This window comes from Plutella xylostella, chromosome 18 (genome assembly GCF_932276165.1).
Source record: "Plutella xylostella chromosome 18, ilPluXylo3.1, whole genome shotgun sequence".
Classification (NCBI taxonomy): Eukaryota; Metazoa; Arthropoda; class Insecta; order Lepidoptera; family Plutellidae; genus Plutella; species Plutella xylostella.
In genome coordinates this window covers 5,078,430-5,094,050 of record NC_063998.1, presented here as the reverse complement: position 1 = coordinate 5,094,050, position 15,621 = coordinate 5,078,430, and the positions used below count along the sequence as shown (strand labels likewise).

Here is a 15,621-nt window from a genome sequence, read left to right as displayed (position 1 = left end):
ACAGCTTCTCCCACGTGTGAATGTGTGTTTGTATATCGCTAATCGGCTTAACCATTCATCGGCCGTCTATTTGCCACTATTGGGCCCTTGTATCAAAGGCGTTTGAAGAATTTATAGAAATAATTTCTCAGTTTGTTTGCCCATTGTCGCGCTACCGACCGACTTTGAGCCTTTTGTAAGGAATGTTATTATTTATTTAATAGTTGCCTTTGTTGGCGAGGGGCGAGCGGGGGCGGTCGGGCGGGCCTACGTATTGTCGAGAGCTGGATGTGTTTGATGATAGAGTTTTGGATTAGCGAGTACTTTTTTTTTTGGATTTGGGAGTTAAAGATTCCTCCTTCAATGACGTGTCACGTGATGTCGATGCACATGCACCCATCTATTATTTTTATACATATAAATAGTTCGGTACCTATTACCTATACTAAATACACTAAATATACTATACTTGCGCCTAGATTTTTTTTCTTCTTTTATTTTATCCTATCTTCCTAATCCTAACTAATATTATAAATGCGAAAGTAACTGTGACTTTCTGTCTCTCTGTATGTCTGTCTGTCAGTTACTCTTTCACGCCAAAAGTACTGAACAGATTTGAATGAAATTTGGTAGACATATGTTCTAGACCCTGGGAAAGAACATAGGCTACTTTTTATCCCCGAATTCCCACGGGAAAACTTTTTAATGCGAAGCGAAGCGCGCGGGAACAGCTAGTGTTTAATAAATATAAGAAGTAGCAACTACATAGTTATTATTATGATTGAATTACACATAAATACATACATACATATTCTCAAGACTGTAATCTCCGAAGCGGGTAGTCAGAGGTGACTGGCAAGAGAATCACCAGCTTTTTGCTGTACATTTGTACTGACGTGATAGGACGCGAGCCGTATCGCCGTTTTTGAATGAGTACAATGCACTGAAGTTGTCGGGTAAGTGGGCAACCCGACTGTTAGATGTTTTCAAGCTGCCTGAAGGCCTCTGACTATTTTTAACGACTGCTGCCGAACCAGCAACCGGGACCCACGGCTTCACGTGCCGTCCGAAGCACGGAAGCGTCCAGAAAAGAACCATTTGAAGTCGGTCGTTGCGTTGCTTAACCTCAGTGATCAGTTACGATCACTGAAGGCAGCTCTACTACGGACGCTTCACATACAATTACCATATATAAATATAATTAGTAATATTTTACCGATCGATCAGGTATAAATGTACTACAATACCTACCTACAGTTGTCGTGAACTAGCAACAGCAATACCTATGCTATGTATTTCAGGTCACAGACACACAAGTGTATGCTACGCATGTATGACTGTATGTGTGCTTTGTGGGTATTGCGGTGCGCTATTCAGTATTATTTCAGGGTTTTTAAGCTATAAATACAATTATATTAATTTGTGCTGTTGCTTGTTCTACGTTTGCCCCAACGATGGTTATCGTAACTTTGGTAGCGCTGTATAATTTGCAGATTTTAAAATGTCTGTCATATACCCCCTTATTCATAAAAAAGAGAACAATTTGTTCTTTGACAGAGAGTGACAAAACAGTTCAATAGCTAAAGCGTCCAATAACTTTTTTATGAATAAGGGGGATAATCTCTAAATATGACCCGGTCACAATTATTTAAACATACCTATACTCCATGCTCTTTCCAAATAGCACCAATATAATTACCTACTACGAGTTGAGTATCGTTTTACTAACGCTGTGTCCTCCTGAATAATGTTCCTGAAACCAGGTCGGAGCGATGTCGCGGCTATCTGTCGTACTCTCCGCCGCGATTAGATAAAGGACGGCAAATGTCAATATTTAGTTTATTGAACTACAGGTACCCAGTGACGAGCCAAAGCTAAACTAACTACCTATTGCAGGATTTGCAGGTGAGATATTAAGATTGGCGTTTTTGAAATATGCAATCCAATATTTTTTTATTATTATAGTGCATGTATAGCGTAGGCTGCTACATACTTTTGTCACAATGCTAAGCTATTTAGCTTTAAAATATAAAACTTATAAAACCTATACTGTTCAGTGCACACCAAATATGTATATAATTGACTGTGTATTGCAAGATTGCAACATAAAGGAGTTAAGGGTGCGGGTGCCCTAAAATTACACAAGACAACGTGTCGACGTTGCTGAAGGCCCAGATTTTAAACTTTTTACCTACTGCTGAAACGAAAACGTGCTATTGTATTGACAGTGCCTATATTTTAATTCGTTTTGTCAGGAATCAGCTCAATTTAACGTGAAATGGTTTAATGAAAAACACACATAGATATAATTATAATTTATTCATTTCAATATACACCATAGATATAAGTGATACATAATTATTAATTACAGTTATATGTAAGTTCTAAAAGGTAAAACTTGGAATGTTATAATAATACGGGTAGGTAATGTAACTTTAGTATGGTATTCTAATTATTATCATACTCAAATGTTCAATAGACTAACCCGAGGAAAACATAAAAATACTAGAAGGTTACTGCAATGGAGATTTAGAGTCGAATCTTACTACATAATATAAGATTTGGTTTAGTCTTTCTAATCAATTCAGTCCAGTTAATGCAACGACATTCACTTCTATCTACTAAACATGATGTCACCATGATTGTGATAAACATATACATACAGATAAAATGTCTTAAGTACATAAGGTACGGTAACTATCACACAATTAACTTATATACAGCATAATATTATACATTCGCTTAACTCTAAAGAAATATTCATCATTTCATATAAATAGCTTTAAACATTATATTGGACTATGATAATACTGTTTCTTAAGGCTAAATATTGCATTTGATAAAATCTGGTCATTTTCATAATAGGTATCTATATGTATTTAACTACTTATTGGCTACATCTTCAAAGACTTTTTACAAAATGTACACTAACTGGAATGTTATTTTCTAATCACATCTGAATGGAACAAGTCATAGATATAAGAGACACAGAAATATGCACGAGAGGAATAGGGTTTCCACTATATAAGTTACTCTTAATTTACAAACAAGTAGGAACTCCAACCTTAATTAGTCCGAAATGAGAATCCATAAGCTGGACTCGACTTATACTTTCGTAGTATTCGAGTAATTTTCAACAGAATTTTAAATCTTCAATAACAAAAATCCAAAACCTAATTTCAACATTTCTTACAATAAATAATGCAGCCTGTTAAAACTTTTACGGACATTGAAACCTTAAACACAACTGTATCCACATATTCCGCTTTCAATTGACTATGTCAGAACGAGATACAATACTTATTCACGAAACATGTTCGTAAAAGCTTCAACTTGATGCCGTACCAGTACCACCATCTCAAAGTGTTGCAGTTCACTTTCTTAATTGATATTCAAAGTTGAAGTATGAAGTTGGCAGCGCTATAAACCGATGGTGGTACGGCTGCAAAAACTCGGCTGCTGGACTAGTACTCCCGGGCTCACCACCAGCAGGCGGGCTGGTGGTGCGGGTGCGGCGGGTGCGCGGGGTGCGGGGGGTAGGGGGGCAGCAGGCCCAGCGGCGGCAGCTCGGGCTTGCCGCACGGCCGGCCGTCCTTCACCAGCACCGGGACCGCCACCCTCCGCGGAGAGGAAAGGGACCCCAGCTCGTGACCGCCCTTCTCCTGCACCGCGCGCTTCGTCTTGTACCGGTGGTTCTGGAACCAGATCTTCACCTGTGTGGGGGTCAGTCTGATCAGCGACGCCAGGTGCTCCCTCTCAGGAGCTGATAAGTACCGCTGCTGGCGGAACCGCCTCTCTAGCTCGTACGTCTGCGCTTTGGAGAACAGGACGCGTCGCTTGCGCTTCTTGTGCACCATGCTGGGGTCGCCGGGCGGCTGCTCCTTGTCGTCATCATCATCGACGTCGTGCTCCAGCTCGTGCTCCTCATACTCCTCGCGGGAGGTGCCCGGGGGTGATGAGGCGGACACGCCAACGTATGACACCTCGGAGGCACGCGATGTGCTGTCCGGACTCGCTTGCTGGCCCAAGATACCTGCGACAAAGGAGAATCATCGTAAGTTACGATTGTGATTGCCGTTTTTAAATATGGCGGCTTGTGAAATAAAATCGTAAAGAGCACTAAGCTAAGTGAGGGTTACATTGTCAAATATTGGTATACAAAGCGTGATGGAAAAGAATCACAGTGCATGAGTGATTCACCCCTTGTTTCTCACGGGAGTGGTGGCGGGGCCGGGCTGGGCGGGGCGAGGGGTGCGGGGCGCGGGGCGGGAGGAGGCACTCCCACCAGCTGCCTCGCTATTGTTCAACGAGGCCGAGAGGAAATTTAATAAAGTGTAAGATCATGTCACGTTAAGGCTCAAGTTAAACAATAGGTACAAGCATGACTGGTAGCTAGGTAAACATTTCATTATACGGTGAATCATCAATTAAATTATCAATTTTATACCTATTGCTTTAAGCTAAACAAAGACGCCTAGCCTAGCTCATATTGATAATGATAATTGATAACACACTAGCCAATCAAATAGGTGGTGGTATTGTCAGTAGATAATGGCACAGATTTTCTAGAACCCTACCAATCGATATCTACTTATCTATTTTAATAAGAAATTCTGATTGATCTTACTTCAATTTATGTGTAATTAATTACGTATCAAATTACACAGTGAGTTCTGTAACTGCGAAGCTGAAAGGAACGAGCAACGAATGGCGTCCCCAACAACCGCAAACACGGTGTAATTGATAGCTATTTGCAGCTGCCGGTTACTGTGACAAGGGCGTAAGCACCCGCTATTGGTGACAAATTTGTTCCGCGTTGCACCCTCGGCAAAGTTAAACAATGTAAGTGGCGACCCCTGTTTGTAGGGCGTGATGCGACGCTGTATCTATTGTCAATCTGCCGCTAAATGATTTGCTGCGATTTATGTAAAACTTCGCTACGGGATCATGAGAATTGATATAGCAAATCTCGATATTGTCGAAATTACTTACTTATTTGTTATGAATCGTTCTGTTTTGGTTCGTACTTTAACTCTAAAGACGTTATTTTCACTACGGATAATAGAAAATATGTGTTAGCCATTTAAGTAGCTTGTTACTGCTTCTTCAGGTATAATGCTCGTGAAGTGTTGAACAAGCAATCGATCAACAAACGAGACAACTTCAAGTTAATGTTAACAATCGACAAGAGTCGCCGAGTGCCAAAAGTGGCGATAAAACGATAAAAATAATTAATGACACGCAGATTAGCCCGCACTCCACTGGAGCAGCATTTGAATGTAATCTGCTGCTCTCCACACCACTACCAAATCGAATAAATATTCGAGTGGGCCCATTACACTTGATAAAATTCGACTTTCATAGACGCTACTTACATACTACAAGTGGATTATTTGAATACAACTTCGGTGATGGGCAATTTTTTATCAGAATTATTGATTGAAGTGGAGCTCAGATAAACAGTTCGGCAAGATACGGCGCGGCGGTGACGGCCGCATCTCGCCTACTTCGATAACAGAGATAAATAAAATAGTTGCGCCACGGGAGACTCGGTTATTGATTATTTATCGAATTACAACAAAAACACGCACGTTAAATGATGTACTTTTGAGGTTTTAGTTATAAAAGGCTGAAAATCCGAGCCATCCGCTGCGGCAAAAACATAAATTGAATTTGATGGCAAAATATTTAGGCCTACTATTAGGAAATAAGTTTACAGTAGTAAAGTACCTATACTTGGGTATTATATTGGTGCTTGATCAAGGACCTACTCATTACTCATACATAGAGTAGGCTCACTCTGATGGAAAGCTGCTATAAAATTTATCTCAAGTTGCTCTTATCAATGAAATACTCTACATTTTCTAAGATTATTATGAATTCCCAAACCACTCTCAATTTATTGCAAATACTACATATACAACTTAATTCAAGACAATACTATTTTGGAGGTTAAATATCTGCTGCTATCCTACTTGACTGCTGTAGGGTGCTATAAGGTGTAAGACCTGCAATATTTTAACAAGCAACGGCAACGGTAAATTATTTAATAGCTATAGTTAGCATAATAATAAAACACGAATACAAAATAGATTCAGTTGAACCGTCTGTTTAACTGTGATATAAACACTTAAAACTAGTAACCCAATTTCTACATAAATGTAACCTTTCGAGCATCACTGATGCAGCGGCTTCCAGCGCACGGCCTGTGGCTGACATTCCATAGGCCAATTTATCTGACATTTGACGGTTAGACTGTAGGAGCGTCACAGGCCCTCACCTCAAGACTTTAGTATACATAAAGTAACTTACCGCTAGTATCATGATGGTCGAGCGCCAGCCAGGGCTGGTGGTGGCGCAGGTAGTCATGGGCGTAGTGCGGCGGCGGCGCGCTGCCCGCGGCCTCCTCCTTGCCCTCGTTCAGCCCCAGGATGTCCGAGATCTGGAACCCCGGCCGCTGCCCCGGCATCTTCATGCTGTCCAGCAGCCTGTGGGGGAGACGGCTGGTTAATGGATGGTGGGAGTTGGGGCGATGTGTCGTTCTTGCGGTGGTAGAATTCTATGCTAGGGTTTGTTTGGTATGTTTGCAGGATATGCTCTCACCATGATCATAAACTCTAGTCCAGCCTTAGGTTGTTAATAATTGATAAGCTACTGGAAATAGCCGTTCCTTAATTCAAAAATACACACAAAGCAAAGATATCTGCTATGTGCCTAACCTACAAGTAACTAAGTAGATGAAAGTCAATGAATGTTTTGCTATTTTACTATAAATGTTTTGGTAAAGATCGGATTGAAACTTTTTAGAATTGGTTACTTGGGATTCTTTGTTCTCTCACAACAAAGGTACGTGATTAATGACAAAACCACTTGAGTGAAGAGTGGGGACTAATTACTACAGCTTCCGGTCACACTTATAAAATTTCATGAATAAAACAAAATAAGTGTAAGAGTACTAAGTTAACTAAGAATATACCAGGTATTATTATCTATGCACATATTGTGTTAAAACTTGTAAGCAATACAGCCAAATCATGTCTAACAGATTAAAACGCGAAGTCAATAAAGAGAACCTTCCAACAAAGGGATCAAACTCTCCATAAACACGCAGACGCACGTAAAATGTTCATCCATAATGGATACAAACTCAACACTTGACGGCCCTAATAAAACACGTCTCAAGAATGTATAATTGAATAAAAACATAAAATCTTTCGTGTAGCCGCCCGCTGAGGACCTCTCCAGAATACGTGACCCCTATGAAAGGACCCAGCATTTGTATTACAAGTACTGTCTATTAAAAGTATCACTGACTGTGTGAAATGCCGACGACAACTGTTAATCTCATCAGTCAACTTTAGACTGTAAAGCGTAGGCGATAGAGCGCGACAAGTGTGTAGTTTTATTGTGTTAGAGGTTTGTGTCCCGTACGTGACTCGCTGAAAGGCGGCGCGGCTCCGCAGGTTGTAAACGAGGCTGTTCACATTCTCTCAGGAGGTGCAGAAACTGTCACGAGGATCCCAGCGATTCCTCCGAATGTTCGAGACAGTGAAGCGAGAGTGATAACTTGCCGTGTTGTTGCATTTATACGCTAAATGTTGGTCAAACAGTTGACCGACGAAGCTTGAGAATGAGCTTTTTAATTAAAAAAATACTTATAATAGGTAGACGCATAATTATATAGACATGGTCTCATCTCAATGTACCTATTTAAAGTAGGCAAGTTAGGTACATTTATGTAGCTTTATGGATGTTTCATTCGGTGCCTGAAATAATTATTTCTAATCCGCCGGCCGTTTCATTTAAACCAGTGACGGTCCATTATGTTAATGGATTTATTTTTGAACACTTAATTCCTCATCAAGTTATCAATGAATTTAATATAAATATAAGTAAGTGAATAAAATATGCACTATCCAAATCAGGGCACCGAAGTAACACACTCATGAACAACAGAAATCCGCACGTAGACCCTACCTACTTAATTTCAGAGCTTACTTCAAAGCACGACGATCACTTAAAAAATTCAACAAACTAAATTTTCCCTATCATCCACTAACACAAATCATTCACTAATACATTTCCGTAAAGCACTGGGACGGTGATGAGGATGCTCACCCGGGGAACGCGGAGCGGAAGGCCGCGGGGTACAGCGCCGGCAGGAAGGCCGGGCCCCACGGCGGCAGCAGGATGGGGCTCCACGCCAGCAGCCCCGGCGGCAGCAGCGGTGGCGACGCGCGCCCCGAGCCCTTCACGTCCCGCGCGGGGGAGCTCGCCTTCGGGATCATAGTCACACGACACGTGCAGTCACTAGCGGAGTCGCGCCCGCACTGAACAACCCTCGAGCACCACTCCCGCTCAACACCGCCCTCGTGCCGAGAGCGCCCTCAGGCTTAAGGGTGCTCTATCCACCCGGCCAATGGCGGCCTTCCACCCGCTGGGCGGGGCCGCGCCCGACCAATCCCCGCTGCCTTCCCGAAAAAAAAACTGGAGTATACTCTCTGAATAGAGAAGCTTTCGACGGATCGCGTTATGTTATGTCGCTTTTTGTAATGAGTGAGCGTTAAGCCCATTGTTGAGGCCGGTTCGTTATGGACGCCGCTCTAAATGGCGAATAACGATTTTCACTCGGAGTGTTTTATTAAGTCCGTGTAAGCCCGCGTGTTTGGGGAATAATTGAAATGTTTTTTGTTCGATGGCGACCATGTTTGTGTAGAAAGCTAAAGTTTATATTTTCAAAAGCCTATTGTTATTTTGCACTCGCTGCATTGAAATAATTTATTTTGTTCTGAAGTAGGTACTCGCATTGAATTGATACAATAACTTCACTACTTATTATCGAATAATAGAAGTTCTAAGCTAAATCCAATTGAAAAATAAAACCTATTTAAATAAAATAATTTCAAATGCATTCTTCATTTAAATCTTTAAAAGAATCTTTAGCGGGCATAAATTAAACATCGGTTGCAAGTTTTGCAGTTTGTAAAAAGCTTGTAGAGAGCTTTCAAACCCCAACAAATGTGGCCACTTCTCGCCTATTCTTATCTTAGCCTGCACATGTGCTAATACTTAACACATTTTGTGTTTTCTAAACAAAGCCTTCACAATAATCGTAAGAAGAGTAAAGTTTCCGGGAACAGGTACTGGCTACAGTTTTACGATGAACACGTGTGCAGATCCTTTTGTTTCTGACTGTACTCCACTACCTAGGCGTCTATTGTCCTCAGCAACCAACTGTTTACTTATGATAATATCAATGTCTGTATCGATACCACGGTTGACTGAGACACTGCATTAATAAGTGCAGTAAATTATTATAGAAACTCTATAAAATTCCTCCGCAAACCTAGCTAGATATGCAGGCGATCAACAAAACAGACCTACATAGGTACTAAGTACACTAAAAAAACTGTAGCAAACAATAAAACAATGCGAATTAGTTTTATGGCGCGCAGGTGTGCAACAGAGGATTAAGTTTTAAACAAAAGCACTTCACTTTGCAAAGCTTAACGAGGCTTCCCGTAACATTGTTGAATAAATGTGACAAATCCATACTTGCTTTTCGCCGTTTTTACTTACCAACAAAGTTAAAATTAAGTTAATTAAAAGGTCATATATATCTTTAGCGTCACTGACGGATGTATTTTAAACACATACCTTATATTAGGTACTGTTTTGTATTAAGATTGGTATAAAATTTCAATTAAAACTTGTAATATATTATTTGTATGTAAAGCGGTAAATTAATATTTAAAATTACACTTAGCGCTGGAAAGAAACGGTGAGCTTTTTGCTACGTTCGTAGGCCTACGCGGTAACGCCTGGCTACGAGCGGCGTAGCACGGCGGCGGCGGCATTTTCAAGTCGAAATACATTTATTCGTTAGATACAGCTTTTGTAAAGTTAGTTAATTAATGGATGTGTCTTCGGTGTTTACATAGTTATTACAATGCAACAGTTTTATTTAAAAGTTGCCAACTTTACTACTCGTATTCTTATTTTGACTTGGTACATTCTACTTATGAGGAAGTTAAAGGAACTACAACTAAAATGTAAATTAGAAAAAATACTAATTGGTACTAAGTTACAGTTAAAGAATTTACCAAATATTTAGAATAGAATAGAATATTCTTTATTTGTACACACACACATAAAAGATTTAATATTTTTTTCTTATTTACTTTTGTTTATCTAAGACACCCTTGAATTCGTTTGTTTACCGTTGTATCACTACGCTACTCGACCGCCACCCTCCTAGCCTAGACGGCTAGATGAGTTCATAAGAACAAAAGAAGGTACTTAAGCACTGGACAATGGCGCTAAGTATCAGTTTTACGACATGCAGGTGTGCAACGGAGACTTTATTCAGGACAAAGACTGATAAGAGTAAGGCTGGACTGGCCGATAAATGAAAACTTTCCGTGCTAATTGGTACATGAATATTTAAATGTAAGTAATTGATGCAAATTTTTAAGAACTAAAAATGTGCCAAGTAGGTACTTAATAATTTTCACTTTATTAACAATTACATACCTATTGTGTTTCAGACAACTTTAAACTAAGGTCGACGAAATCATGTCTGTCAAACCAAGACAGCTATAGTTAAAAGTTGCATTTTGGAACTGAGTGTTTGTATTGTTATGGCCTTTTAAAGTATATTTAAGTAAGTAGGTACTTTATGAAACCACTAGCTCTTTTAATCATCCACTGCGAGACATCGGCCATTTCCAAGTACCTTTGTAATTATTAAAACTTAAAATCCCACGCTGAAGTCAAAACATGTGTCAATCAGTAGTTATCTATATAAATAGGATTCAAAATACCGTTTCAGGTAATAATTCTATGCAGGTGTACACAGAGTTGTTCTCTCGTTTCATAAGGTAAGTTCTTACTGTTTTTTCGGGTGTTTTTTTGGTTTAATAGTACTTTTTAGTTAAATCCACTTAAGAACTGATTGAAAAATACATCTAAGAACTAATTCATAATTATTATTTACCTAATGGGTATCACCGTAACAGCTTACTGAATGAACAGCGTTATTCTTAGTTATGACTGCACTCTGGTCATATTCGCAATGGGTAAAAGCTCTATGTCAGTGGAATTAAATATTACACCCTGATGATTTGATAACCTTTATTTCATGGCCACGATTATTCCGAAAAAAACTTTTACTTAGATTTTGGATAGTTTAGAATAAAATGCACAGATAAGCATATAGAATTTGCCTATTCTACACAACATTCACTGATCATATCAAAATTGTGTACGCATGGCCGGTCTAAAAATGACCTCCCATACAAACCAAACAAATCAGATCTTTACCAAGTTACCGCATAGATGAGTAACCACCTGGCGACGCCACGGCCGATGAAAGCGCATCACAACAAAGGGCAATTATTTATATTGGGAACTCCCCCAAGTGGCGCGCAACTCACGAAATGTTTAATTGACTTATTGAGACTGCGTTTTAAAAAATATTTATCGTACCATCGTTGCGTGGGCCCCCGGGTTCCCCCGCGCAGTATACGCGAAAACACAAGAACAAACAGCTAAACTTTTCAGCGTTTTATGACTGAAGTTGTGGAAAGCTTTCTGAATTATGCTTTTCCTTGATAGCAACAGATTTTATTTTCCTTAAATGAAAATTTTCATGGATATGTCTTAGAATTTAGAATGAGCAATATGTTTTAAATATATTTGATTTATTTTAAGTTGGAATCAAATATACAGGGTGTTGCAAAAAGGGTATACTAAGCCGAAACCTACATGTGCAGCATGTTATATCTAATCCCGAAACTGAAATCAAAATTTCAAAATATTTTCTTATAACCCTTTTTTATAGAAAAAAGTTTCATTTGTTCTCACATAAGTTCAATTTTTAAGCACCTTAAACAAAATTCATCTGCACATCTAACTTGTTCATGCCATTTCAGAAACCAGAGCCAGATTACCGTGGCCAGCAGCAGGTGCCGCCGCCCTCGCCTCCACGGCTCACTGCGCGGCCGGTGACCGTGTCGCCCGATTGATGGCCGATCTGCCCCCGAGGATGTCGCTCATTGATCGGTAATTATGGGAACACAGTTGATGGATGGATTGGGATAGGACGCAAATATTGTGCCTTTTGCTATGTGTTTTTTTAAAAGGAAATATATGTATAAGGCGTGAATAAGATCCATCTATGGCAAATTTTACAAAATCAAAACATAAATGATAGTTAATTACTGACTAACAAAGTAAAGGACCAACAACAATCCTTGCTTTCATTTAGCTGATTAGATCAGAGCAGATGCAATATGTTGTAAAGAGTACTGAGGGATCGAGGGGTGGATAATGAATTATTGTAAATGTTCACTCTTCGCAGCGCCCTCCGACCTCCGCCCTCCGATCGGAACACCTTGACGTAAAAATCGATGAATACTCAATAAAAACCAAATGTTTTCAACATAAAAATCCCCAAGCTATTGTTATGCAAATTGAGCAGACAGTCGACCTCTTTCAAAATGAAGTTATGACATAAACCGTTTAATATACCGTTTCAAACGTATAATTAGGCGCCGAATTTAAAAAGACGGTTCTGTATTCGCAATAGACTAATGATAAAATAATGGGGCTGATCGTAGGAAAGATAGGAAAGTAATTTGTGTAAAAGTATAATGGAGATGTGTAGCCCGCGAGTCGCGGTGCCGTCGGTGCCAGCCGGCCGCAGCCGCCAGCCCCGGCCGCGACAAATTACACGGCATTAGTGAGGCAATACAAACAACATTCAACATACATTGTTACCGACTCAACCTGATTAACTAACTTTTAATCTTTACTAAAGAATATGATTTTCGCCTACATAACTAACTTTACGCAGTCAAGGACATAAAACATTTTTCACATGACTGTAAGTAACAACATAACTTTCCCTCTTCGCCTTCGTGACCGGAGTCGGGTTACCCAAAAATAAACGACAGTCGCACACATGACACCATCACCACCTCGCTACTTATCGTGAATTTACGACGGTGGAAGCCTGGCTCTGCTACCGGAAAAGAAATGAGGTTTAGTCGATGGGTTTTCACGAATATTTTGTTATGGCAATCTGGTTAGGCGAGCGGGGTCTAAACGTCTGGCGGCACGCTACTGCGAAGAGGATTTCCAAACCAATTAAGGGTAGGATGGAGGCCTGGGAACGAGGCAGGTGGCGGACCAGCTCGATGGTACTTGGAGGCTCCACTCGCGCGCGCCGCACGCAACCCTCCGCCGCCGCCGCTCACTAGCATACACTACATATAGGCAGTGCCTACTTTCCGTAGGCTTGTTGTGTCAACAATCATTACTTTCGGGATACCTACTGAATGAGTACTAGCCTATACCCATCGACAAACTAACCTAATCGACGTTGCAAATTTTTACGTATGCTAATTTATGTTAGCTAGAGATACTTTAACAATAAATAAAACTGCCATAGTAGGTTGAAAACTTCCACAATCGTCAAATAATACAAATTCGACTACCAGCAAAGCAAAATCAGAGATTTTAAGCAATGTTGCAACTTCAATAAATGCCTCATAAAACATGATTAGCACAGAGTACCAACACTACAATGTAAGGAGCATTTGTGTGCACTCTGAGGCACCGCCGTATTGCAGCTCGCGTGCCGACTACTCTACCTCTACAAGACCTCAGTACATAATGGTTTGTGAAATAATCCACCGACATCGTGCCAATTATTTATTGATGTGATGCTTATGTGGTAGAATAGAATAGATGCTTTTGTGGTAGAGAGCCGACGACTTCAAGCGAAGTAGTAAATAAGTTTTAAGGCATAAAGTATGGGTGTTTGCTACGTATTTTCAGTTAAGTACTTACATAATTTAATACCTGAAAACACATAAGTAACCAATTTTAACTACTGGCAGAGGCATTTAGTTACTTAATTACTACATAATCTTCGCATATTCCGCTAGAAGACTTTTACATAAAAACAATGGTTTAATGACAATATAATATGTTAATATATAGGGCCTGTAGATATGTATAGAAAATTCGGTAGCTAAATGTCTACAGTATTTTTAATACTACCTACCTAACTATTATTAGGGGTTATCGCGAGGCAGTAGGTACCTTTAAGCATTTACTTGTTTGCCCGTCGGCCGACGGCAAAGTTTCATTTTAGGCGAATAAATTTTGTATGTTGTTATTTTATTTACGTGGTTCGGACGGTTACACTGCACTATTTACTTAAAAATTAATAAGTATATCTTACAAATAAAGTAAAGGTACTGACAGGACATATAATTTTATATAATTAGTACTTAAATTTATGTAGGTATGATAAAGTTTGAGAAACATAAATTAAATTAATAAATTACAAAGCACTCACTCATTATCAGTATAATCAGAGCCCTGCTGAATACGACCCCGTGGCATTAAATGCTATCGCACCCCCAAGTTTTTTTCTTAGACATATAAAACTATACTTACATTACAAATTGTACTTAGCAACTATGAGCAAGTTCATCTCTACTCACGCATACGAGTTGTATCTGTAGTCTTCTTCAGGAGGCATGTACTCTGGCGGAATGATCGCCCAGCTGTTGTCCATGTAGCCGCCACTGTACTCTCCGTAGCCCATGTCAGCCCCGTCGCCCATCATTCTCATCATCCGACACTCAAAACACGCACTGTACAAACAGGCCGCACCTACTGGCCGGTAACAAATCACGCGAAAAATATAAAATTGTCTATTGCATCTAGAGGCGCGGGTTCCGAGGCACCAACGGGACTGATATAATCGCATCGATAAATCGATGGCTCTGCCCTTATCATTAATATCGTTATCATATCGAGCAGCTTTCCCCTGATACGTGGGACTTTTACAAATAAGCGACATCGCACGGCGGCGGCGGTTATTGAGTTTGTCAGATGTAGGTAATGCTGGGATTGACGAGCTGTTATGAAATTTCTTGAAAGACAGGTGTAGCCGCATCAACATATAATAGGGATCCACGATACCTCATCCACCTTTATTATTCACGCTATTTGTTAGTTTTATGTGACTCATCGCATTACTTTTTCTAAGAAATGACTTTTAATACTTATGTGTTTCTGTGTGTACTTTATTGATAAGACGTGCAACATACTATCATCCTAGATCCAAGGACGGTATTCAATTCAGGAGCCGTATTACGTCATTACATTTATTACACTACACTACAACGTAGGTATGCATTGAATGATTAATGTCATAATCAAAAAGTCTAGCTAGACCATATAACCGACTTCAAAAAAGGAATATTATGTTCTCAATTCGTCGGTATGAAAGATTTTTTTCAGGATAAAACTTTTAACAGCTGATATACCTACCAAGAACTAGAAACATAAATTAATTAAATCTAAGTATGAAAACTAAAGAGTTATTTCTTAACTTTTACATTAAAATTGTAACATGTAACAAATACTCGAAGTTTGAAAAAATATATTAAGAAAGCTCCCAATGATGTACTTAGTAGAAATAGAATAGAATTTGGTTGTTTGTATGATTATTATGAAGATCCAGATGTTAAGATTTTATATTTTATTTTATTGTACAGCATTCCTTGTCTCCTTAACACCTCCACACCGGTTATTAACCTGTCTAACCAGACTATTCTAATT

General features: G+C 39.6%; 1 protein-coding gene across 2 annotated transcripts; it reads right to left on the bottom strand.

The window, feature by feature from the left end:
• Window positions 1-2,913: 2,913 nt before the first annotated feature.
• Window positions 2,914-14,766, bottom strand: LOC105391012 (homeobox protein vnd). Of its 2 annotated transcripts, none has more exons than XM_011562418.3 (3): window positions 14,496-14,766; window positions 6,292-6,467; window positions 2,914-4,012 (listed from the first exon to the last, which is right to left on the bottom strand). In XM_011562418.3, the coding sequence occupies exons 1-3, from the start codon at window positions 14,762-14,764 to the stop codon at window positions 3,459-3,461; spliced, it is 999 nt and encodes a 332-aa protein (XP_011560720.3). In that variant the 5' UTR covers window positions 14,765-14,766; the 3' UTR covers window positions 2,914-3,458. The 2 variants fall into 2 exon arrangements, with proteins under 2 accessions (XP_011560720.3, XP_011560719.3); XM_011562417.3 differs by lacking the exon at window positions 14,496-14,766 and adding an exon at window positions 8,098-8,774.
• Between the last annotated feature and the right edge of the window lie 855 nt (window positions 14,767-15,621).